The sequence below is a fragment of the Aegilops tauschii genome, chromosome 7, assembly GCF_002575655.3.
Source record: "Aegilops tauschii subsp. strangulata cultivar AL8/78 chromosome 7, Aet v6.0, whole genome shotgun sequence".
In the NCBI taxonomy this organism is placed as follows: Eukaryota; Viridiplantae; Streptophyta; class Magnoliopsida; order Poales; family Poaceae; genus Aegilops; species Aegilops tauschii.
The window spans coordinates 382,753,490-382,778,456 of NC_053041.3; the positions used below are offsets into that span (position 1 = coordinate 382,753,490).

A 24,967-nucleotide genomic window follows, 5' to 3' on the forward strand; every position below is an offset into this window, starting at 1 on the left:
AGATAAGGGTAGAAAACGTGTTGTCTTTGCGCCTGGAGATCTTGTTTGGTTACATTTGCGTAAGAATAGATTTCCTGATTTGCGCAAATCAAAGCTAATGCCACGTGATGATGGTCCTTTTAAGGTGTTAGAGAAAATAAATGATAATGCATATAATCTTGAGCTGCCTGCAGATTTTGGGGTTAGTCCCACTTTTAACATTGCAGTTTTGAAGCCTTATTTGGGTGAGGAAGATGAGCTTCCGTCGAGGACGATTTCATTTTAAAAAGGGGAGGATGATGAGGACATGAATACCATTGTTACACCAACAGCCCCTGCTGCTATACATACTGGACCAATTACTAGAGCTCGCGCACATCAATTAAATTATCAGGTATTTTCGTTTCTTGGTAATGATTCTAATGTTCATGAGAATATGATGCTGCCTAAATTGGATACGTTTGTTTTGCTTACAAATGAAGGGTCTGGCATGGATAAGAGGGATGAACACTGGAGCAAGACCAAGCATGAAGATGATGTCATGCGTAAGGGGAACAAGAACAGAGTTACAAGTGATGATTTCAGGACTTTGAAGCCACCATAAGGAGTGCATGAAGCCTTGGATGAAATATACAAGATGTCACTTCATAAATTTCGTCCAGAGACTATTCTAGGTGCTGCGTCACCTTACTATTGGGCCAGGCCCATGTAATTTCGAAATACTTAAGTATAGGCTGTTTTTAGAGTCCGTATGTGTGGGGAAACAAGAGTTAGGGTTGGTTTCGGACCCCTCCTCCAAGGGCCACGAAATCCCCCCTCTTCCTCCATATATACAGCCCTTAGAGCGCCGTTTAGATTTTGGGTTTTGTTTAGATTAAAAGTTCGCCATAGCTGCAACTTCGCGTACTTCGTTTGTGTTCAACAATCAGACCAAGACGTCACAGAACCCCACCTTCATTAATAAATATTTCCTCTTATATTCGCAGTATCCTGATTGCAATCTCAGTTTCTTGCTTGTTCTTCGTTTGCTCGCAGGAAATAGACCCTCGTGGTCAGGTTGATCGTGATCCGACGTGGTCAATAACCCCTCGGAAATTGATTTAGCGATTGTTAAGGCGCGACATCTTCACACATTCGTAGTCGGATTGTCAAAGTCGACTCCGTCAGAAAACGATAGCTATCTCATCGAAACATCGGGACACCTTCGTCTCTATCACTAGTTATTTTTCCCTAATCTCTACTTACTTTCATGTTTAAAAAAAATCACCACACCTTCATCTAACTTTCTCCGTATGATAATCAATCGCCTTAACTTATCTTGTGAACCAGTTTCATTTTAATCTCATGCTTTGGTACTCGTACCACATTATCCTTGGAAAACAAGTGTAACATCGATCGTGTCGATCCAATCATTCTCAAACTGATCGTGTATCCCAAACGCAAAAGACAATGCAAAAGAAAACAGAAAATAGACTAGTTGCACTATCCAAATCCAAGAGCGCGTCATCACATGAGCAAAGCTCTATCCAAATCCTCCTCGCTCGCCCTCGGGCCTCGGTGGTATCGAAACCTATGCATCAGCCCCGCACGGAGCTAAGCGAATAAACTAAACCCCAATAGAGAGCAGATCGATGCTAACCAAGTAACTAACCATCGTCCGGATTACCAAACTAGCCTTGCTTTACTTTTGCATCCCGATGTCACGTGGATGTGGAATCGGAACCATTTTCATATTTTTCTACGCAACTTCTATCGCCAACCTGACACCTAGTACAATTTAAGTAGGGAAATACCCTGAGCTCTTGAGTGTATTTATAAATCTGAGAAAAAATTATAGTAGCAAAGAGAAAAAGTAAAAAAAACTTTTTAAAAAATAAACGTGACCTTCTGTTGTACTCGTATAAAAAGTTTCGTGACGAAAAAACTACCGTCAACTTAAAGGAAAAAAGACCAAATTTTAAGGAAAACATTGTGAATAGTAACTTGTATATAGTGTTTTTTTCCACCATGAATACCATGAAAGTCATTCCTTGGCCAATTTTTTTATATGAATACAGTAGAAGATCAAGTTTATTTTTTTACCCGCAAATAAAGTTTACTTTTTTTGGATTTTTATAATTACTATATTTTATATAGGGTATATATTCACCCTAGATCCAAACGCGCTAGTGCGCCACAACCAACTGATTTTTGAAAAGAAATCAGCCGGCTGTGTGAGCTGTGTGTCACGGCTCGTGTCCTGAGCCCCACGCGACCTTTCTTCTTTCTTGCCTTATTTCCTTCCTCCTTCACACAATTTTTCTTGGACCCCTTCATTTTTCTTTTTCTCCCCACTGAACAATCATCATGTCTGATGTCTCCATCGCCATCAAATTAGACACTTGTGTGCTGCTGGAGAGGAGAAGACCGCACACATCGCTACCCGCTGTTGGGAGAACCGATGTATTGCAAAGCAACCGCGGAGACCACCCAGTTGCAAGGCTACCTTGTCGCCGCATGTTGTCGCTCCAACAGCCACCTTTGTTGCAAGGCAATTGTGGAAGACCACCCAGTTGCAAGGCTACCCTACTGCCGCTGCAACATCCACCATATGAGACCACCGCGTCACAATACCCGTCACCGTGGCCAATGTGCAACATCCATCATGTTACAAGCAACCGCATTGTCAAACACCATCGCGTCGCAAGCCACTCACTAAAATTTGAATTGGAATGGTTACAGTTAGATGACTTTGCAAATATTATTACTAATGTGCACGAGAGAGAATGATCAAAGTTATTGGTGTTCAATCTTTCTGTCAAGCGACCAGTGCGGCCACAAAATGTGTCGACCGCAATACAAATCAGTATCGTCCTGAACCTGAAACTCACAGATTAATTCTTCATGGATTCAAGCCTTGGCAAAGCACTCCCATTACAAGGTTCCATAAACATGCTCGATTTGTATGTCAATATATCTGAATTGACTAGGCATAAAATAGAGATGTTTATTATGTTTTTCTATTGAGGTGAATAGCATCCCATTTTTACTTCAGTAATTAACATAAATTAGAGATGTTTATTATATTGTTTATTAGATCTCCCTCTTGGAATGAGCTACACCTACCGGTTATTCTTCTCATCTCAAATAAATACATCTATAAAAGCACATTTTTATCTGCGGCCATCTATTGTGGTGGCTGAATTGATGTATCGAAGGATTACCTTCAAGAGAATTAAAGAAATGTGAATACGAGGCTGGTTTGAATTCAGCAATGTATTCCTTTAAATGTAATTGTGATCTTGCAAGTGATATAATTTGGAAATGCAGCTGCGCTTACCGTGAATACATGCACTAAAGCAAGCAGAAGCAATGGTCCATCGACATGGTCGCCGGGGAAACACTTGCTGACCTGTTTTTCACGCACTTCTTTTGTGTAGTCAATTTGTAAATCTAGAGATGTTGCTGGACACGTTGGAACTAATTTTATTTGGAGTAATAAGGCATCGATGGTCAAGTTTATTCTACAAAATTGCTAAAGTTAAATAAGGTCTCCAAGTGATATCGGAAGAAAGAAAGAAAGAAGAAAAGAGGACAGGTATTTTTTTATTCCATGACTATGCAACGGATTAAAAAAAAACAGCAATTGCCGGATCTAAAAAAAACACTCAAACTTGGGGCGCACATAGAGAAATGAGCCATCGACTCATCCGAGGGCAAAGTCGTCACATCAATAAATTGATGAACCAACCCCAAACGGCGAGCTAATTTATGCGACTTGCGATCCTGTAAATATACGCTCTCACTCCCCCACTTCCTCCGATCCCAGCTCCACCCATGGCGCTCTCCATTTCCGCACCCACCTCGTCTCCCTTCCTCCCCGCCCCCCGCCAGGTACACTCTCTCGCTCGCGTTCTTCATCCTCCGTCCGACGAGCTCCCATTTGCTCGATTTGGCCGCTTGCACGGTCTGACCCGTTCTTGATCGCCGCTCCAGGTCGGCAGGTGGAGCTCGTCACCAAGCTCGCTTAAGCCCGCGGGTTTTAGCCTCCGGAGGCCGGTTGTGGTGGCACGGGCCGCCGCCGGCAACGCGCCCTCTTCCCCCGCGGGCGGTACTGGGTCTCTCTTGGTTTCCTTCCTGCCCCCCGGCCTGTTATGATGTTCGGTGTTCTTGAGTCTTGATCCGCGCTACCTGCTTGTGGGTTGCTTGCAGCGGTCGTAACTGAGCTCGACGTGGTCTCCAGCTTCAGCGAGATCGTGCCGGACACAGTCGTGTTCGATGATTTTGAGAGGTAACCGCTCTGCTCTTTGCTCCTGTACCCCTTTGAATGAATCTGGTTGGGGCGATGGTAAGTGATACACGATACTGCTGGTCGATTGCAGGTTTGCACCGACGGCGGCCACCGTGAGCTCTTCACTGTTGCTTGGGATCGCAGGGCTCCCGGATACCAAGTTCAAGGTGAGAAATTATTACTGGCATGTTTAACTGGCAGATGGTGAACACTGAACAAAGGAAGGGTCACATGACTAGTGCTCGGGCTGCGTGTTTTTTGTAGAGTGCCATAGATACTGCATTGGTAGATGGTGAATGTAACACAATGGAGAAGCCCGGGGACCGGATGTCCTGTTACCTTACCAAGGTGCACTTTGCATTTCGGTTTCAGTATCACCTGTTCTGTTCATCTGACGAGTTGATTTGATACGAAATTTGGCAGGCCCTGGGGAATGTTGGAGCTGAGCTGGCTCTTCAAGTTCCTGGAAGAGTGTCCACGGAAATAGATGCTCGATTGGCTTACGATACCCAAGGAATCGTCCAGAGGGTATGAGCTTCTTTCTTCTTTTGTTGTTCTCGTGTTCGGTAACTGAATTGTGTACCAAAGTACCCACATTGTGATTTGCATAGATGGTTATGAACTTAAGTATTTTTACTAGCATACCGTGAACGTGAAGTATTTACCAAGACCCTCATTTATTTGAATCTACTTTCAGTTTAATTAGTCCAATATTTTTGTGTGTTCTCAATGATGACAAGTTATTTTGATGTGGGCAAAACATCAATCTGTAGACCATAGTAGCTTATTTTCATCACATTGATGATGCTTAAGTATGCATGAGTAAGTAATCAGTTAGTTTTAGTAATAAAAACAAAAGTATATTTGACAATTTCCATGAAACAAGGATTTGTTTACTTCTAATGGGCTAAACAGAATATTGAGCAAAATAACCACTAACATTAACATAAGTTTGATATATTACATACGGTACACAGAATTAGGATATCTATGTTTCCCCCCACTAGCTAGACATTAATTGATAGAACAAATTTTTTTTGACAAAAATGCTGGATCGGCTTTTCATTCATTAGGGGGAGAGAGTACAGGGTGTGTAGTACACGGTTACAAGAGGATTTTAGTTGCATATGGCTCATGCAGGCAACGGCAACCACAGCTCCATAACTATTCTAATCAGGCTCTCTGGGTCTTTGTATGAGTTGATCGATTCTGATCCTCTTTGCGGCTGTCCAATTAGCCAGCCCATATTTTAATCAGTAGAATGTGGCAGTTGTTGTTGATGCCTTATTTGTGAAGATGTGCTCGTTGCGTTCCTTCCAAACGTGCCACCACACAAGCTGCACCAGTGAGCTCCATGCACGCGATGGTGCGGGCACCATCTTCCCACGACTGAAGAAGTGAGCTTGTAGATTAGGCAGGAGCCAGCGTCGTCGGGAGATGTCACAGCTGCAAGGCCCGTCGCCATAGCGCAGTGGTGAAGAGGCAGGTGCCAGCAGATGCACAGCATCTTCTGAAGTATTCCAGCAGAGCGAGCAGATCGGGTCGTGGTTCCATCCTCGTTTGGCCAAATCTTTACTATTAGCTCCGGAGTGAATATTTTCTCTCTCCAAATTGATAACAGATTTGGCAAACATTTCGTTCTTTTTTGATTGCTTTGAGTTCTTTTCATCACTGTCATATTCAATTTGTCAACATTGATGAACTTATTGAGTATCTTCTGCTTCACTTCCAATATTCCCACAAATCATACCTTAGTCGTGATGGTACTATTTAACTGCAAGTATCCGTTTGATGTCTGTAATATCTTTTCCTAAAGTTAAGGCCGAGAGCATGTGTAGTTACTTATTATCTAAGTTTTGGCATATGCTTTTTACTCATAGCCTTGTCTGGCTGATGCTTCAGAGTAAAGCATGTGTGCTGTTGGCTGATATCATTTGAAGAAACAAAAAGAACTTATGTTTGATGAAAAATATTTGGTATTTCTATGTTCAGGTGCATGAACTGTTGCAGATATACAATGAACATGATATCCCATCAGAACGTCTGTTATTCAAAATTCCTGCTACATGGCAAGTAAGTTTGCACTGCATTAATCTCTTAAGTGTGGTCTTGTTCATACCTGCTGACTATGCATTTTTGTCGTCAACTTGTTTACAATCATCAGGGTATAGAAGCGTCAAGATTACTTGAATCTGAAGGAACTCAAACACATCTAACATTCGTTTACAGGCACGTACATGCACTTTGCTTAATTTGGTCCCAACCATATTTCTTGTAGTGGGGAGTTGTATGAATGTTTTTCCCTCTCTTCTTTAATGTTACAATGCTTTGATGCCTGAAACTTCTTGTCACAATTTGGAACCACAGAACTGTCTTTAAATTACTTAGCATGGGACTTGTAGAAAGCTGAAGAGGGCTAAATGGCTAAAGTATCCCATTTTTTGCCTGTCGGCAACATCAATACCTATTGCGCTTTGGTGTTAGCACAAGGAGAGGTTGTCAGTCCAATCTGTCTTGTAACTTATAAGTGAAGTACTCATCTCACATGATGAGTAGTTGCGGGATTGTGCTCGAAGGTCCTCGAAGTGCAATAAGTGTGTACATATGCGGCACCTCTAAAATGGGTTCGAGGACTTACGTGACACCTCTAAAATAGTTCGAGGACCTGGATGCCACGCATATTGCACTTCGGGGACCTGGATGACACTTTTCATAGTTCGAGGACCTATGTGACACCTCTGAAATAGTTTGAGGACCTACAATGCACTTCACTCAAAGATTTTCATATCTTTGCGAGGGTTGGCACCCCTTTGTATGGGAGGCTCCACAAGACAGCTCAACAGGCCTTACTAGTTATTGAGACGAACATGTTTACTACGAAAAGACATGCACTATTGTAGGTGCACTTACATAGACTTTCAATTTATGTAAGATAGTAAGGCAATTTTGGAAAGATATTTTTTCTCTGTAGAATTTGTAACTTTGACCTGATAGTTAATAACTGAAGCCTTGTGTGTGTCTTCTTCTTAAGTTTTGCACAAGCAGCAGCTGCAGCGCAAGCTGGTGCATCCGTCGTACAAATATTTGTGGGGCGTATTCGGGTAAATTTACCATGTTCTGTTTTCATTACCTCGCGCTAAAATGTAAGTAGATGTTATGCTGACCAATGACCATAAACTATACAGGATTGGGCAAAGAATCACTCTGGTGACCCAGAGATCGATGAAGCTTTAAAGAAGGGAGAAGATGCTGGGCTTGCCTTGGTTAGCATCAGTTACCATTTCATTTTTGTGTTTATCAGCATAAGCTAATATCTGGAAACAGGGCTTCTTTACTCTGCAGTTCTGCAATTTTTAATGTTCCTGGTGTCGCTTTCCCCAGTACTTTACGGTAGCTATGTTTTGTGCTAAAAAGTGAAAATTTCAAAAGTTTTGCGGTCACTACCAGCAAGTAATAGCACTGACTATTATTTTAAAATTCCACCTGATTCGCATCATCTCTTGAAAGCCAAACTGCGATCATGTGCTCAATAGCAGCACGCCTCATTCAAGACGACATTAGCCTCCTTGTAGAGGGGTCTGGCCCATGAACAGGGCTCCCTGTACAGCGAAAATGTGCTGACCATTTCCAGTCCTTTCTGCTGTTGTTGTGTTCTCTGTCCTGGGTATTTTGCCCATTTTGTACTGTTTCCTTTTACTTGATGCAAAATTCTCATCATTTCTTTTAGCACATCATATGCTGGTTTGCCATGCTATATCGTAACTAGCGTTAATGAGAGTTGCAAGGGAACTAGGGTTGAATGGCAGTACACTTATACTGTTTTTTGGTGAGAATAGATTAATTGAACAATTAATGAAAATAATAAGGAAAGTTTGAATGAACAAGAGTAGGGTTATTCAGGAGCTCTTGTCTGCCCAATTAGATGCTGAAGATAACACGGCGTCGAGTCGAGTTTTCCATATTTGCAGTGGATTACATAATATGCTGTGCTATTTCCTTGGCTAGGAGTTGGACTTTATATATGATTCTGATCTGGATTTCAGGTGAAGAAAGCGTATGTGTACATTCACAAGAATGGGTACAAGACAAAGTTGATGGCCGCTGCCGTGCGCAACAAGCAAGACGTGTTTAGCCTTCTGGGGTAAATACTTGCCTTTTTCCCCTTAATATAGACTGTGGACCTGAATTGGTAGGTACTGTACTAATTAATGTTTTTGAGTATTTTAGGATCGACTACATCATAGCGCCCCTGAAGATACTGCAGTCCTTGGATGAATCTGTGACCGATTCCGATGAAAAGTACGGTTATGTCCAGAGGCTGACTCTTTCGCTTGACAAGATGTACAACTTCAGCCAAGAGGAGGTTTGTTCGTTCGCTCGTTCGTTTGGCTTGTTCACATCTTATGTGAACAGAAGTGTAGTTTTGATGTGGTATTTGTGCGCTAAGTGGGTAGTTGCGATGAACGCAGCTTGTGAAGTGGGACCAGCTGAGCCTGGCGGCGGCGATGGGGCCAGCGGCGGAGGAGCTGCTTGCTTCTGGGCTGGAGGGGTACGCGAACCAGGCGCGGCGCGTGGAGGAGCTCTTCGCCAAGATCTGGCCACCCCCCAATGTTTGAACTTCAATTTGAAGCCGTTTCTTCTTCCTTAATATTTTCGTTCCAAGAAAGGGTGTTTTGTTTGTTCCTGTCAACATATTTACTTTTGTCCTTGGAATGGCTGCCGGACTTGAAATCTGAATCGTTTTGTGGAAATATGAATGCATTTTGTGGCGATAGTTTCTTTTATGCTCAGGGTGGTTCAAACTTCATCTTTTTATGAAAATGTGTGCGAATCTCACATTTGAGATGGTCACAGTGATGAGTGACTGTGTCACGAGTTAGCTATGTACCTTTTTTTTTGGCAGTAATCTGCGCCGGTGCACCGGCCGAAAGTTTCGGCCGGTCGCACCGCAGCCGCCCGATTTACCTCTATATTAACCGTCAGATCTAATCCTCGCCAAGTCAAACGCAGCTCATTTTCTTCCTCCGCTGGTGTACACATCTAGCCGCCATGGATGAGCGAGGCACCCAGACTCGAAGCACCACCGGGCTTGGCCGCCCCCGGCGCCGGTCACCGCCCTCGCCATCGGTTGCCGCCCTCGCCGCCGGTGGCCACCTGTGTTTCATGCTGGCTCGGCGCATGCAGCAGCGTGTGCGCCGGTTGCAGCTCCCCCGGTGATGGTCGCAACTCCGCTGCGACGGTCGGAGCTGCGGCGGCGAAGATCACCGGACGCGCGCCCTCGAAGACGAGCTCACGTCTGAACCGAGGCAAGGCTTGAACCGTCGCACACCCTCTGTGTTGCAAACGTTGTTAAAAAAGCTTCAACCCCTGGATGGAAAAGCTTCAAGCCCTAGATGAAAAAGCTTCAACTGGCACTGCGATTCACGAGGAGATACAACAGCTGACGCAAAATGCTTCAACCTTAGATGAAAAAAGTTTCAACCAGATGATAGAGAGAGCTTTAACCAAGGGCTGCTCAAAACAAAACAAGTTTCAATAGTTTACACAAAAGCTTCAACCATGGACGGAAAAAGCTTCAATCGTGTATGTAGCAAAAAATGAAAATAGTTGTAGCAAAATGCGACACTGGTTGCAACAAAAACGCGACCCACTTGTGCATTGTAGCAAAACATGACGCCGGTGGCAGCAGTATGTGATGCCGTTTGTAGCAAATTCAAACGCTGGTTGAAGCATGTAGCAAAAACTGCGACATCGGTTTTCCTCGGAGGAGCGGAGGAGCGTTGCCCCATCCTCACCATCCTGCGGTGACCATGCTCGCCGTCTCATGGTCGGTCGCAGCCTCCTCCGGCACCGGTTGCAGCCTCCTTTTCGGACCGTGCGTCGCCATGAACTGTGACTTATTTGAGAGAGAGAAGAAGAGATGTGTTTTGAAGAAGATGTGTGGAGGAGGACGAGTCAAAGTAGATAAGGCAGGCTGCGGGGACGTGGGGCCATCAAAAAGCGTGGTTTCTACGTGAGGGACGCGAGACATGAGGCGTACGATCTAAACGATCGAGTGACGCGCGTTGGACCGGCGGAGCGTTCCGCCGGCCTGCTGTCAGGAAACGTTTCCTTTTTTTTTTAGACAAAGTTAGCTATGTACCTGAAGCGATGAAGGTGAAAAGGAGAAAATATGAACGCCAAAGACAGAGTGAGGCCCAGTTAGCAAGCAAACCCAAGAGCGAAGGGAAGCAGCCCATGAGCGAGGGCCTAGAATTCTAAAAAAAAGAAGAGCGAGGGCCTAGACGCAACAGCTAAATAGGCGAGAGCGGCGTGGTCTTCTCTCCCAGCGTGACGCTGTGGAAACTGTATCAGACCCACTACTATTGTGTGAGTAATAAAGTAATAGTACTACATCCGTTTTTAGCGCAGCGTTTTCTTTTTTATAAGAAAACTTTCTATTTGTTTTCAATCATGGCAGTACAAAGAACATCAAAAATAATAAAAATTACATTCGAATCCATAGACCAACTAGCGATGACTACAAACACTGAAACGAGCCGAAGGCGTGCTGCCGTCATCGCCCCTTCCTCGCCAGAGTCAGATATAATTTGTTATGATAGACAGTCGGGAAGTCACCGTGCTAAGACCTCATAGGACCAACGCACCAACGAAGCGTTCTTTTTCCCAAGCAAAGGCTAGGGTTTACAACTCACCTACAAGCACCACCAACTAACCCGTGGATTCATCTTCCTTCTGCCTGCCACTCTGGCGGCCCATGGCGGGAGGAGAGTCCCAGTGCCTCTGCTTTGGCTAGTAGTTTAGGTTAGGATTTTTTTTAGTCCTTGCAGGGCGGCGTTTGGGCGGATGACGACGCATGTTTGTTGAGTTGGTTTTTCGGGCTCCAATCCTCCTCGAGTTCATCATTTGGACAGAATCGACAGAGCTCTGGCGTAGATTCCTGTCGTCTCCTCGGCACGGTGAGGTTAGAGTTTCTTGTCATGCGTGTGCGGCAGCGAGTTATGGTGTCAGGCACTTCAGAACGATTCAAGGGTTCAACAACGACGACTGCGGCTCCAGGGCACTCGTCCTTAAGGGCACGTGCATGAAGACTTCCCGACTGTCATCGATAAGGTCAAACCGGCTCTGGTATGGGAGCGGCGACAACGACGCGTCATCGGCTCATTCGCGGTAGTATTTGTAGTTTGGTGGTCTAAGTATCTCGATATAATTTTTATTATGTTTAAAATGCTTTGTATTTATAATGAACTTTTATAAGAGATCTGGATGCCTTTTTTGTAAAAATAGAAGCTATAGTATTTATTTCCAGTGCAAATGACTCGTGGCAAGTGACGACTCGTTGAGAAGAAAGCTAATTTGTCCTTTGAGGACTCTAGACGCAAGGATCTCACATATTGCTAAATTCCAATCTCACCTTTCTTTTATCCTTTTTGGACGGAGAATATATTTATCATGGCACGTGTACTGAATGGTATAGTTCATGATGATGACGATGACGATCCGGAAGTGGCTCCGAGTATATGAATCAACGGATTTATGTGGATGCTTACCGATAGGTTGGGAGAAGAATAAGGCACAATATTTGCGTGGCCTAGCCATGCGTGCAACGTTGCACAGTTTTCACGTACAGCATGCAAACGTGATGTAGACAGGTGGTAGAATCGGGTTCCATTCCATGGTTTGGTTCCGGTGGATTGATCACGCCGCCCACACTCATACCCACTAGATTGGGATCGCGCCTTGGCGCGAGGGTGCCGGTCCCAACATTTTGATCAACCAGGTAATGATAAGTTAGTAGGAATCCAGGTTTTGTATATGCATTAATAAAGAATAACACATGCAAAGGAAGTAGATTAAAGAACCGATACTAAAACTACATAATTCGTTCATAATTTACAATAACCATGAAGTGGTAAATCCATCTGAAGGACTGTCTCATAGTGGTGATCACACATAATTTATGATAAGAACAAGGTAGTCTGCTACCATACTGATTCAAATCGCCTCTGTACAGGCATCACGTCTATATACGATAATATTAGTTGATAAACCAAAAGAACTACATCTTCATATGCGGTCGAAACATCGGTCGCATTCACCACAGCTCAAGCTCAGATGAGAAGTAACCACTATTTGTTGTCCTAATGGTAAAGCAGAAGGATTTAGCCTGAGTAAGTGCAGCATGACATAGAGTTCAGTACAAAAGCAGCTTGATTAAGAGTAATAGAGCATATATATCAGTGCTAAAGAGTTTCAGAAGCAGGCATAGTGGCACTGAGGTCAATATTGAGTAAGCAAACCACATACAGGGCTAAACCAAAATTAACTAAGTAGGCTATTTTCCATACAAAGCAACAATGGCAAAAAAAATGCGAGGAGATTCAAGTAACCTTGCATATCGGATACAAAATATATAGCATTTATATCATTGAATCATATATCAGTCACAAAAAAATCTATTAATTGGTATAGTTATTAGATCTATCTAATTAAAAAAGGTAGCAAGCAACATATAAATTCATTAGAAATAGATGGTATTCCATATAGCAATCCACTCAAAAGGAAAAAGAATGGAACATACAAGATTAGGTACAACCAATGGAAGAGTTTCATTACCAAGAGATCCTGCATAACCAATCTGTGTCATCATAGATGTAGCCTGCTCCAAATCCTTCCAACACCAAGTAGAAACTGTAACCTGCTCCAAAGGCTACTGCTCTGTGCTATGTTGTATTTACTGTGTGCTCTGGAAAACAAACAAAACAAAGACTCATAGGCCCGGAACACAAAATATTTTTCAATAAAGTTTACACTTAATAGACACCAATTAATTACCAAATTTATCATCATTTTTGGTGAACATTAATGAACAGCGGACTCATGGTATTGGTATGTAAGTAATTACATTTCTCCACAATAGTAATCTAACACCAAGAAAATAAATAAGCAATCATAATCATTTGTCAACATTATTTGCTCTTCTAATTTTGTAGAAAATGGTAGAAGTTCAGTTCCGGAACCATAAATAGGAAAGAGAAAGAGAAAGAGAAAAAATACTAAAATATAGGGAACTTAACTATTCATCAAATCACGAGTTATGTACATAAAGAAGTAGGCACAAAACTAACCTTGAAAGAGGATTACTCGTCCTGTTTCTGGGCCCAACACCTTAATATTGTACAGTTTACCATAAGAGCATCAGTAAGTGATACAGCAACTCTGCCTACATACATGATAAAGAACTTTAATGCCATATGTGTGTGATGGAAGCAAAAAAATGAAATAAAAAATATTGCATCTGAACCATATTGATACTAAAAGGGTAGGCACAAGCTTTGCTACATTTACCACAAACGTGATATAGGGGGCGCGGCTTGCCTCACATTGCATAGTCGAAAGCTAAATGAACATCACATTGACCGTCCCAAAGTTCACGTGAACGAAAAACTCTAATCAAACTGGTTTTCCTAAGTAGAAACATAATTGTGCATCCTTTCATCAGTTCAACAGAGATTAGAAATGCATAGACACTAATGTATACCTTTAATTAATCTTTATATTGCACGTTTTACCTATGTGCAAAAGAACAGATACCCCATGATAAAGAACACAAACCACGTGTGCATCCACAATTTCTAATTAACCTTAATTGGGGACAGTATCCAAAATAGTCGCAAATTCACTTGCAAACTACCATACACAAAAAAAATCCAGAACTGTTTCCCACAAATTCTAACACCTCAAGAAACAAAAAGGTAGAAGGAGATGAAAATGCAAGTGTTGAGATTGTATTCTTACCATGTCCTCCGGATAGTCACTGGTGACATTCTTGGTTGAAAGACGTGCCTCTCACAAGGTGAAGAAAAATATACAGAATTCTAACCAGCTGATTCGCCGTGTCAACATGATATAAATGGAAGTGAGCCATAACAACTTCTAGTATATATACCTGAACACACATGAAATGAATGAAACTTCAGAGAAACATATCAAATCAATTTGAAAGTAGCAATCGTTGTCTAAACATCTCAAATAAATCATAACTCAAAAAAGATGTTCTCCTTATCACCATGTTCAAATCATGAAGGAGTTTAACATCTCCACTCTATCATTCAGCCTACAGATAAAAAAGAACTGATGCGGGAAGGAACTAAAATAAACATTCCGGGAACAAGTTGGGCAAAGAAGCGAAGCGTGCCTAAGTTGTGCCATCCATTGTAAAAAAAATACCGAGCTTTTGAAATAAAAATAGGACTCCCCTGCATAATGTCGCATCTCGCAATCCAATCTGGTCGAACCACAATATGTTATCAAGTCACAAAGCCAATCAAGACACCTAACTGTAATGGTCGGAAATATAAGCTAAGGAACCATATGTATCAGCCAAATTGTTCATCAGCGTACAAATTAATACATCATATATTTAGATGAAGCAAACTAACAACAGAATAAAAATCCTCCCAAGTTCGTTGCTCATATGCATTTACCAAAAAAAAGATGTGACTGTGCCCAGATTACGTCCATGATCCAGAAAGTTGAGGATTGGGAGGGAGGAATGAGAGAAACAGGACCTGCGCCACAAGCATCATAGATCCACACTTTGAATGATAATCTGCCTGATTAACATGCCCTCTTGCATGCACTTCCAGCCTTTGATCTCCCAGCAGGGCCCGGGATCTCTGAATAACACAGTATATAATATAGTGAGTAGATACCAACAAACATACCCACATATACACACATGAATGATTACGTAGAAAGAAATATTGCAGGGAATGTCATGATGCACACGAACTATGTCTTTCATCCAAGATAGTCTGACTGTAATATTAGGACGATAATTGAGATGCCTGAAATAAAGCTTTCTCCATTCATAATAATATTTCTCCCAGAAATATTACAGTCAGGTTATCTTGGAATAATTACATGACGGGGGCATCAACTCATCATCATACCAAACTAAAGGAGAAAACTGAAAGAACAAAAAAAATTATTTTTGAGTAATTACTACCTAGAATATCATGATAGTAATTTCGATTGTCCCTTGGTGCTGAACTATTTCCATTCTACAATGGATTCATGACCAAAGACCCCTTGCCAACAAAACCGAGAGCAAAGCTAAAAAATGACAAGAGCATTGGCAGTACTTCCAGCAACATAAATCACACTATTGTTGCATACCCTGTTCTAACTTTCAGCTGCTCTCCATACATGACTAATTCAGGCAATTAGATGGGAACTTAACTAAATAAACAACTTAACCTAGCAGACTATAGAACCTGAATTAATATTACGACAAACTAAATGCAAACGAAGTTATATTGGCAGCAGAACAGCTACAGTGGTTCCAGTTTCAGGTCAAAGCATTAGTAAGTACATGAAATCTAACGCAAAGATGTTTCAGGTCATATCATAGGAACAAAATTAACTCAGTTATTTACTTATGCCACACACATGTTGTTGTGTTTGTCTTGCAGGAACTTACTGTTGGCCGGGGGTGGTAATATAGGTTGCGTAGGCTCCGGATCGACATACTCTTCTTCAACCTTTGCAACCATATCTGCGCGTAAGGTGAATGACACATGTTAATATCAAATTTAGTCAATAAGGCACATTTCAATATGCATGAACATTCTATCTGTCGTACTAACTGATCTCGCCCGCACCGTTAGCCTGCTCATCGGGCTCACTATTCATGTTGTTTACAACGCAATCAGTGGCTGCCACTTCACCCGTGCCAACCTCTAGAAGGGGGCTCCCAAATAGATGGTAGCAAGATTGAAACCAGCCCGTGCCCAATGCTAATTGAAACTAAATGAAATCTAACGCGAAGATGCTCACTGAATTTTTATTTCAGCTACTGCTATGTCATCACTTGAACTGGAGCCATCATTATATATGCATCTCATAAATCCATCCAGATGAATGCTTCTAATCGATAATTATCGTTCTAATTTTGCTACTTACTCATTGTATTTGATCCTAGCCCTTATTCCCTGTTATTAGGATTCAGTATGTGAAAAGTGGATCAACGCTACAATTATTTTAAAGCATCGGCTATCCACGCCACACTACCTACATCGTGTTTACCAGGGGCAATGTGGTTGAACAGAACAACATCCTGTTCTGCCTGTACAATCTTATGGCCCTTTTCTTCCTGCACATCTACAAGACAAGAGCAGACCAAATGTGAACATTGGGGATTAGAGAGAGCAATGGGGAGGAGAAGATGGACCATGTCAAGCACACTGAAGAGTTGCCTCCCAGGCAAGAGAAGCACGGGGAGGAGAGGATATACATGGGGTCGGCACAGAGCAGGTAGACGCAGGCGATGAAGAACAGGGAGCCACAGCAGCGTCCGCCGCAGGCCACCGCTGCCGCTCCTGATGGCTCAGCCACCCTTCATGGCCACTATATGTACAGATAAAGGGGTATTACTTATCCAGAAAGCTATACCTTGCAAAAGTACACACTGGCATTTGCCACGCAGGTCTAGCAAGCTAGTAATGAACCATATACCTATCTACTATAAATAGTGTCCTTTAAATCTGATTACACGACCCAAGCAAGATCGCAATCCTCTCTCTCTCTCTAATATATTTGGAGGAACAAGATTTTCCACGAACAGAAAGACAGGAACATGAATTCAACAACACAAAGACACAACGTGAAAGACACAAGATGATTCTTGCACAAATCTGAAACTTGATGCACACTCACATTCAGTAAATCTGAAACAAGACGATGCCACCTCCGGCGCCGCTGCCGAGTGCAACATCAGGATCGCCGAGTAGGTTCTCCCTAAAAATTAGTCCCAAAGAGTTGGTTCAACAAGGTACTCTTTCCTCCTCAAAATAAAAAGCACAGTTAATCTTATGCCAACTAAATTCTGAAGCACGTACTGTAGATTTGTGATAAAGGGCAGGAAGTCCACAACTCACGCATATCATCCAAGAGTACATGTTTAAGCTCAGTATTAGACTGTCAGACAAATGATGAAAATACACATTTTACAGAATATACACATCGTCGTACATAGGAGGTTCAGACTTCACACATTCGTAATATCAAAGATATAATGATTCATCAGTGAATGCACACCCTTGTGCCATATAAAGCTCACACATTTTCAGCCCACACAAACAGAAAAGAAAGCGTTGAAAACTGAAGCGGCCATGTGGGGGTGTTTCTTACCCGAGGAGCCATCGAGCTGTCGACCATTGCCCTGGTTGTCGTCCTCATCCATGGAGGGTGCTTGCAGCTCTGAATATATCAAAAACAAGTAAGTAATGTGGAGGTGATAGTAGATACGGAACATAATCTTTCCCATGATATGATACAAGAGTATAATCGAAGCACATCAAGCACTACACACATAGCCATGAAACAGAGCATATAGTACCACCTACCTAGAGCAGCACAAGAGAAAGAGATGAAGCCAGAGGTAGGAGATGTGGGGTCACTCACCGGAGAGGGAGGATGTGCGCGTCGTCATCTTGGTCCTTGTGGATGGCGTCCATGGATTGGAAGTGGGGTGACTTGAGAATCCACTCCCTTGAGATGGCTTGTTGTTGCCTGGTGAGGTCCGTCCATGGAGAAGAGAGAAGCTTCATGAGTAGTTGAGCACACACACACACACAAAAGATAAGAGAAGGAGAATTTGGAATGTGAAACGGCCATGGGGATGGGGGTGCTTACCCGAGCTAGGAGCCATGGAGGGGAAGGAGTACAGCAGGGTGAGACCATAGCGGCTCAGGTCGACGACGGCGCGTCGATGCCGCCGTGGATCTGGGCGCTGTCTCACCTCTCACGCTCCGGGGGCGGGCGGTGGTTCCCCTTCTCGCCCCTACACACGAGCATGCGGTGCGGCGGCGGCCGCTGGGCAAAGAAGACGACGGTGGCGTGGGGCTGGACCTGGACGGCGGCGGGGCTGGGAGGCGGGCGCGGTGCAGGGATGGAAGGGAGAGAGAGAGAGGTGAGGGCGCGGCGCGCGTGCGGGAGGAGGAGAAGGAGGACCGGCGGGGGATGCGGCGCAGCAAGGACCGTCCATGGCCGCCGCGGCGGGCAGGGCGGGACGGCGGGGCCGCGGTCATCGGCCATGGCCATGGCGAGCGGGACGGGCGGGGCAGGGCGGGGCGGTGGGGCGGGCGAGACGGCGGGGCGGCGGGACGGGCGAGACGGCAGGGCGGGACGGCGGGGCCGCGATCATCGGCCACGGCGAGCGGGATGGGCGGGGCGGGGCGGGGAGGTGGGGCGGGCGAGACGGCGGGGCGGCGGGACGGGCGAGACGGCAGGGCAGGGCGAGCGAGGCGGCGGGGCGAGCGGCTAGGGTTCTACATGGAGCTGGTGAGATTTTATACCCTATAATGAAATGACTAAAATGCCCTCGGCGTGGCACGAGAATTACAGGCGGTGGCACGAGATCTTTTACAGCGGGAGGTAACTATTTATTGTAGCAGTGTTACCGGGTCGATCCAACGGCCGAGGTCCTCCAGTGGCCTGATCTGACGGCTGAAAACGCATCAAACAAGAGATCCGACGGCCAGAAATCGCTGAGCTATGAGGAGGCCCATGTTCTACCAACAAACATACCCACATACACACACATGAATGATTACGTAGAAAGAAATATTCCAGGGAATGTCATGATGCACACGAACTATGTCTTTCATCCAAGATAGTCTGATTGTAATATTAGGACGATAATTGAGATGCCTGAAATAAAGCTTTCTCCATTCGTAATAATATTTCTCCCAGAAATATTACAGTCATGTTATCTTGGAATAATTACATGACGGGGGCATCAACTCATCATCATACCAAACTAAAGGAGAAAACTGAAAGAACAAAAAAATTATTTTTGAGTAATTACTACCTAGAATATCATGATAGTAATTTCGATTGTCCCTTGGTGCCGAACTATTTACATTCTAATATGGATTCATGACCAAAGACCCCTTGCCAACAAAACCGAGAGCAAAGCTAAAAAATGACAAGAGCATTGGCAGTACTTCCAGCAACATAAATCACACTATTGTTGCATACCCTGTTCTAACTTTCAGCTGCTCTCCATACATGACTAATTCAGGCAATTAGATGGGAACTTAACTGAATAAACAACTTAACCTAGCAGACTATAGAACCTGAATTAATATTACGACAAACTAAATGCAAACGAAGTTATATTGGCAGCAGAACAGCTACAGTGGTTCCAGTTTCAGGTCAAAGCATTAGTAAGTACATGAAATCTAACGCGAAGATGTTTCAGGTCATATCATAGGAACAAAATTAACTCAGTTATTTACTTATGCCACACACATGTTGTTGTGTTTGTCTTGCAGGAACTTACTGTTGGCCGGGGGTGGTAATATAGCTTGCGTAGGCTCCGGATCGACATACTCTTCTTCAACCTTTGCAACCATATCTGCGCGTAAGGTGAACGACACATGTTAATATCAAATTTAGTCAATAAGGCACATTTCAATATGCATGAACATTCTATCTATCGTACTAACTGATCTCGCCCGCACCGTTAGCCTGCTCATCGGGCTCACTATTCATGTTGTTTACAACGCAATCAGTGGCTGCCACTTCACCCATGCCAACCTCTAGAAGGGGGCTCCCAAATAGATGGTAGCAAGATTGAAACCAGCCAGTGCCCAATGCTAATTGAAACTAAATGAAATCTAACGCGAAGATGCTCACTGAATTTTTATTTCAGCTACTGCTATGTCATCACTTGAACTGGAGCCATCATTATATATGCATCTCATAAATCCATCCGGATGAATGCTTCTAATCGATAATTATCGTTCTAATTTTGCTACTTACTCATTGTATTTGATCCTAGCCCTTATTCCCTGTTATTAGGATTCAGTATGTGAAAAGTGGATCAACGCTACAATTATTTTAAAGCATCGGCAATCCACGCCACACTACCTACATCGTGTTTACCAGGGGCAATGTGGTTGAACAGAACAACATCCTGTTCTGCCTGTACAATCTTATGGCCCTTTTCTTCCTGCACATCTACAAGACAAGAGCAGACCAAATGTGAACATTGGGGATTAGAGAGAGCAATGGGGAGGAGAAGATGGACCATATCAAGCACACTGAAGAGTTGCCTCCCAGGCAAGAGAAGCACGGGGAGGAGAGGATATACATGGGGTCGGCACAGAGCAGGTAGACGCAGGCGATGAAGAACAGAGAGCCACAGCAGCGTCCGCCGCAGGCCACCGCTGCCGCTCCTGATGGCTCAGCCACCCTTCATGGCCACTATATGTACAGATAAAGGGGTATTACTTATCCAGAAAGCTATACCTTGCATAAATACACACTGGCATTTGCCACGCAGGTCTAGCAAGCTAGCAATGAACCATATGCCTATCTACTATAAATAGTGTCCTTTAAATCTGATTACACGACCCAAGCAAGATCGCAATCCTCTCTCTCTCTCAAATATATTTGGAGGAACAAGATTTTCCACGAACAGAAAGACAGGAACCTGAATTCAACAACACAAAGACACAACGCGAAAGACACAAGATGATTCTTGCACAAATCTGAAACTTGATGCACACTCACATTCAGTAAATCTGAAACAAGACGATGCCACCGCCGGCGCCGCTGCCGAGTGCAACATCAGGACCGCCGAGTAGGTTCTCCCTAAAATTAGTCCCAAAGAGTTGGTTCAACAAGGTACTCTTTCCTCCTCAAAATAAAAATCACAGTTAATCTTATGCCAACTAAATTCTGAAGCACGTACTGTAGATTTGTGATAAAGGGCAGGAAGTCCACAACTCACGCATATCATCCAAGAGTACATGTTTAAGCTCAGTATTAGAGTGTTAGACAAATGATGAAAATACACATTTTACAGAATATACACATCGTCGTACATAGGAGGTTCAGACTTCAAACATTCGTAATATCAAAGATATAATGATTCATCAGTGAATGCACACCCTTGTGCCATATAAAGCTCACACATTTTCAGCCCACACAAACAGAAAAGAAAGCGTTGAAAACTGAAGCGGCCATGTGGGGGTGTTGCTTACCCGAGGAGCCATCGAGCTGTCGACCATGGATGCCCTGGTTGTCGTCCTCATCCACGGAGGGTGCCTGCAGCTCTGAATATATCAAACAAACAAGTAAGTAATGTGGAGGTGATAGTAGATACGGAACATAATCTTTCCCATGATATGATACAAGAGTATAATCGAAGCACATCAAGCACTACACACCTAGCCATGAAACAGAGCATATAGTACCACCTACCTAGAGCAGCACAAGAGAAAGAGATGAAGCCAGAGGTAGGAGATGTGGGATCACTCACCGGAGAGGGAGGATGTGCGCGTCGTCATCTTGGTCCTTGTGGATGGCGTCCATGGATTGGAAGTGGGGTGACTTGAGAATCCACTCCCTTGAGATGGCTTGTTGTTGCCTGGTGAGGTCCGTCCATGGAGAAGAGAGAAGCTTCATGAGCGGTTGAGCACACACACACACACACACACAAAAGATAAGAGAAGGAGGATCTGGAATGTGAAACGGCCATGGGGATGGGGTGTGCTTACCCGAGCTAGGAGCCGTGGAGGGGAAGGAGCACAGCAGGGTGAGACCATAGCGGCTCAGGTCGACGACGGCGCGTCGATGCCGCCGTGGATCTGGGCGCTGTCTCACCTCTCGCGCTCCGGGGCGGGCGGTGGTTCCCCTTCTCGCCCCTGCACACGAGCATGCGGTGCGGCGGCGGCCGCTGGGCAAAGAAGACGACGACAGCATGGGGCTGGACCTGGACGGCGGCGGGGCTGGGAGGCGGGCGCGGTGTAGGGTTTGGAGGGAGAGAGAGAGAGAGAGGTGAGGGCGCGGCGCGCGTGCGGGAGGAGGAGAAGGAGGACCGGTTGTGGATGCGCCGCAGCAAGGACCGTCCATGGCCGCCGCGGCGGGCAGGGCGGGACGGCGGGGCCGCGGTCATCGGCCACGGCCATGGCGACCGAGACGGGCGGGGCGGGGCGGGGCGGTGGGGCGGGCGAGACGGCGGGGCGGCGGGACGGGCGAGACGACAGGGCGGGACGGCGGGGCCACGGTCATCGGCCATGGCCACGGCGAGCGGGACGGGCGGGGCGGGGCGGGGAGGTGGGGCGGGCGAGACGGCGGGGCGGCGGGACGGGCGAGACGGCAGGGCAGGGCGAGCGAGGCGGCGGGGCGAGCGGCTAGGGTTCTACATGGAGCTGGTGAGATTTTATACCCTATAATGAAATGACTAAAATGCCCTCGGCGTGGCACGAGAATTACAGGCGGTGGCACGAGATCTTTTACAGCGGGAGGTAACTATTTATTGTAGCAGTGTTACCGGGTCGATCCAACGGCCGAGGTCCTCCAGTGGCCTGATCTGACGGCTGAAAACGCATCAAACAAGAGATCCGACGGCCAGAAATCGCTGAGCTATGAGGAGGCCCATGTTCTACCAACAAACATACCCACATACACACACATGAATGATTACGTAGAAAGAAATATTCCAGGGAATGTCATGATGCACACGAACTATGTCTTTCATCCAAGATAGTCTGATTGTAATATTAGGACGATAATTGAGATGCCTGAAATAAAGCTTTCTCCATTCGTAATAATATTTCTCCCAGAAATATTACAGTCATGTTATCTTGGAATAATTACATGACGGGGGCATCAACTCATCATCATACCAAACTAAAGGAGAAAACTGAAAGAACAAAAAAATTATTTTTGAGTAATTACTACCTAGAATATCATGATAGTAATTTCGATTGTCCCTTGGTGCCGAACTATTTACATTCTAATATGGATTCATGACCAAAGACCCCTTGCCAACAAAACCGAGAGCAAAGCTAAAAAATGACAAGAGCATTGGCAGTACTTCCAGCAACATAAATCACACTATTGTTGCATACCCTGTTCTAACTTTCAGCTGCTCTCCATACATGACTAATTCAGGCAATTAGATGGGAACTTAACTGAATAAACAACTTAACCTAGCAGACTATAGAACCTGAATTAATATTACGACAAACTAAATGCAAACGAAGTTATATTGGCAGCAGAACAGCTACAGTGGTTCCAGTTTCAGGTCAAAGCATTAGTAAGTACATGAAATCTAACGCGAAGATGTTTCAGGTCATATCATAGGAACAAAATTAACTCAGTTATTTACTTATGCCACACACATGTTGTTGTGTTTGTCTTGCAGGAACTTACTGTTGGCCGGGGGTGGTAATATAGCTTGCGTAGGCTCCGGATCGACATACTCTTCTTCAACCTTTGCAACCATATCTGCGCGTAAGGTGAACGACACATGTTAATATCAAATTTAGTCAATAAGGCACATTTCAATATGCATGAACATTCTATCTATCGTACTAACTGATCTCGCCCGCACCGTTAGCCTGCTCATCGGGCTCACTATTCATGTTGTTTACAACGCAATCAGTGGCTGCCACTTCACCCATGCCAACCTCTAGAAGGGGGCTCCCAAATAGATGGTAGCAAGATTGAAACCAGCCAGTGCCCAATGCTAATTGAAACTAAATGAAATCTAACGCGAAGATGCTCACTGAATTTTTATTTCAGCTACTGCTATGTCATCACTTGAACTGGAGCCATCATTATATATGCATCTCATAAATCCATCCGGATGAATGCTTCTAATCGATAATTATCGTTCTAATTTTGCTACTTACTCATTGTATTTGATCCTAGCCCTTATTCCCTGTTATTAGGATTCAGTATGTGAAAAGTGGATCAACGCTACAATTATTTTAAAGCATCGGCGATCCACGCCACACTACCTACATCGTGTTTACCAGGGGCAATGTGGTTGAACAGAACAACATCCTGTTCTGCCTGTACAATCTTATGGCCCTTTTCTTCCTGCACATCTACAAGACAAGAGCAGACCAAATGTGAACATTGGGGATTAGAGAGAGCAATGGGGAGGAGAAGATGGACCATATCAAGCACACTGAAGAGTTGCCTCCCAGGCAAGAGAAGCACGGGGAGGAGAGGATATACATGGGGTCGGCACAGAGCAGGTAGACGCAGGCGATGAAGAACAGAGAGCCACAGCAGCGTCCGCCGCAGGCCACCGCTGCCGCTCCTGATGGCTCAGCCACCCTTCATGGCCACTATATGTACAGATAAAGGGGTATTACTTATCCAGAAAGCTATACCTTGCATAAATACACACTGGCATTTGCCACGCAGGTCTAGCAAGCTAGCAATGAACCATATGCCTATCTACTATAAATAGTGTCCTTTAAATCTGATTACACGACCCAAGCAAGATCGCAATCCTCTCTCTCTCTCTCTCTCTCAAATATATTTGGAGGAACAAGATTTTCCATGAACAGAAAGACAGGAACCTGAATTCAACAACACAAAGACACAACGCGAAAGACACAAGATGATTCTTGCACAAATCTGAAACTTGATGCACACTCACATTCAGTAAATCTGAAACAAGACGATGCCACCGCCGGCGCCGCTGCCGAGTGCAACATCAGGACCGCCGAGTAGGTTCTCCCTAAAATTAGTCCCAAAGAGTTGGTTCAACAAGGTACTCTTTCCTCCTCAAAATAAAAATCACAGTTAATCTTATGCCAACTAAATTCTGAAGCACGTACTGTAGATTTGTGATAAAGGGCAGGAAGTCCACAACTCACGCATATCATCCAAGAGTACATG

The 24,967-nt window shown here is 44.4% G+C and overlaps 1 protein-coding gene across 1 annotated transcript; it reads left to right on the plus strand.

Annotated features, from left to right (window-relative positions):
* The first annotated feature begins 3,675 nt into the window (after nucleotides 1-3,675).
* LOC109781006 (uncharacterized) lies at nucleotides 3,676-9,033 on the plus strand. The gene is made up of 13 exons (XM_020339584.4): nucleotides 3,676-3,852; nucleotides 3,955-4,069; nucleotides 4,171-4,249; nucleotides 4,341-4,416; nucleotides 4,514-4,597; nucleotides 4,673-4,777; nucleotides 6,242-6,322; nucleotides 6,414-6,478; nucleotides 7,281-7,350; nucleotides 7,435-7,512; nucleotides 8,293-8,390; nucleotides 8,477-8,612; nucleotides 8,719-9,033. Exons 1-13 carry the CDS (start codon nucleotides 3,796-3,798, stop codon nucleotides 8,863-8,865), a joined length of 1,191 nt encoding a protein of 396 aa, XP_020195173.1. The 5' UTR covers nucleotides 3,676-3,795; the 3' UTR covers nucleotides 8,866-9,033.
* The last annotated feature ends 15,934 nt before the right edge of the window (nucleotides 9,034-24,967 follow it).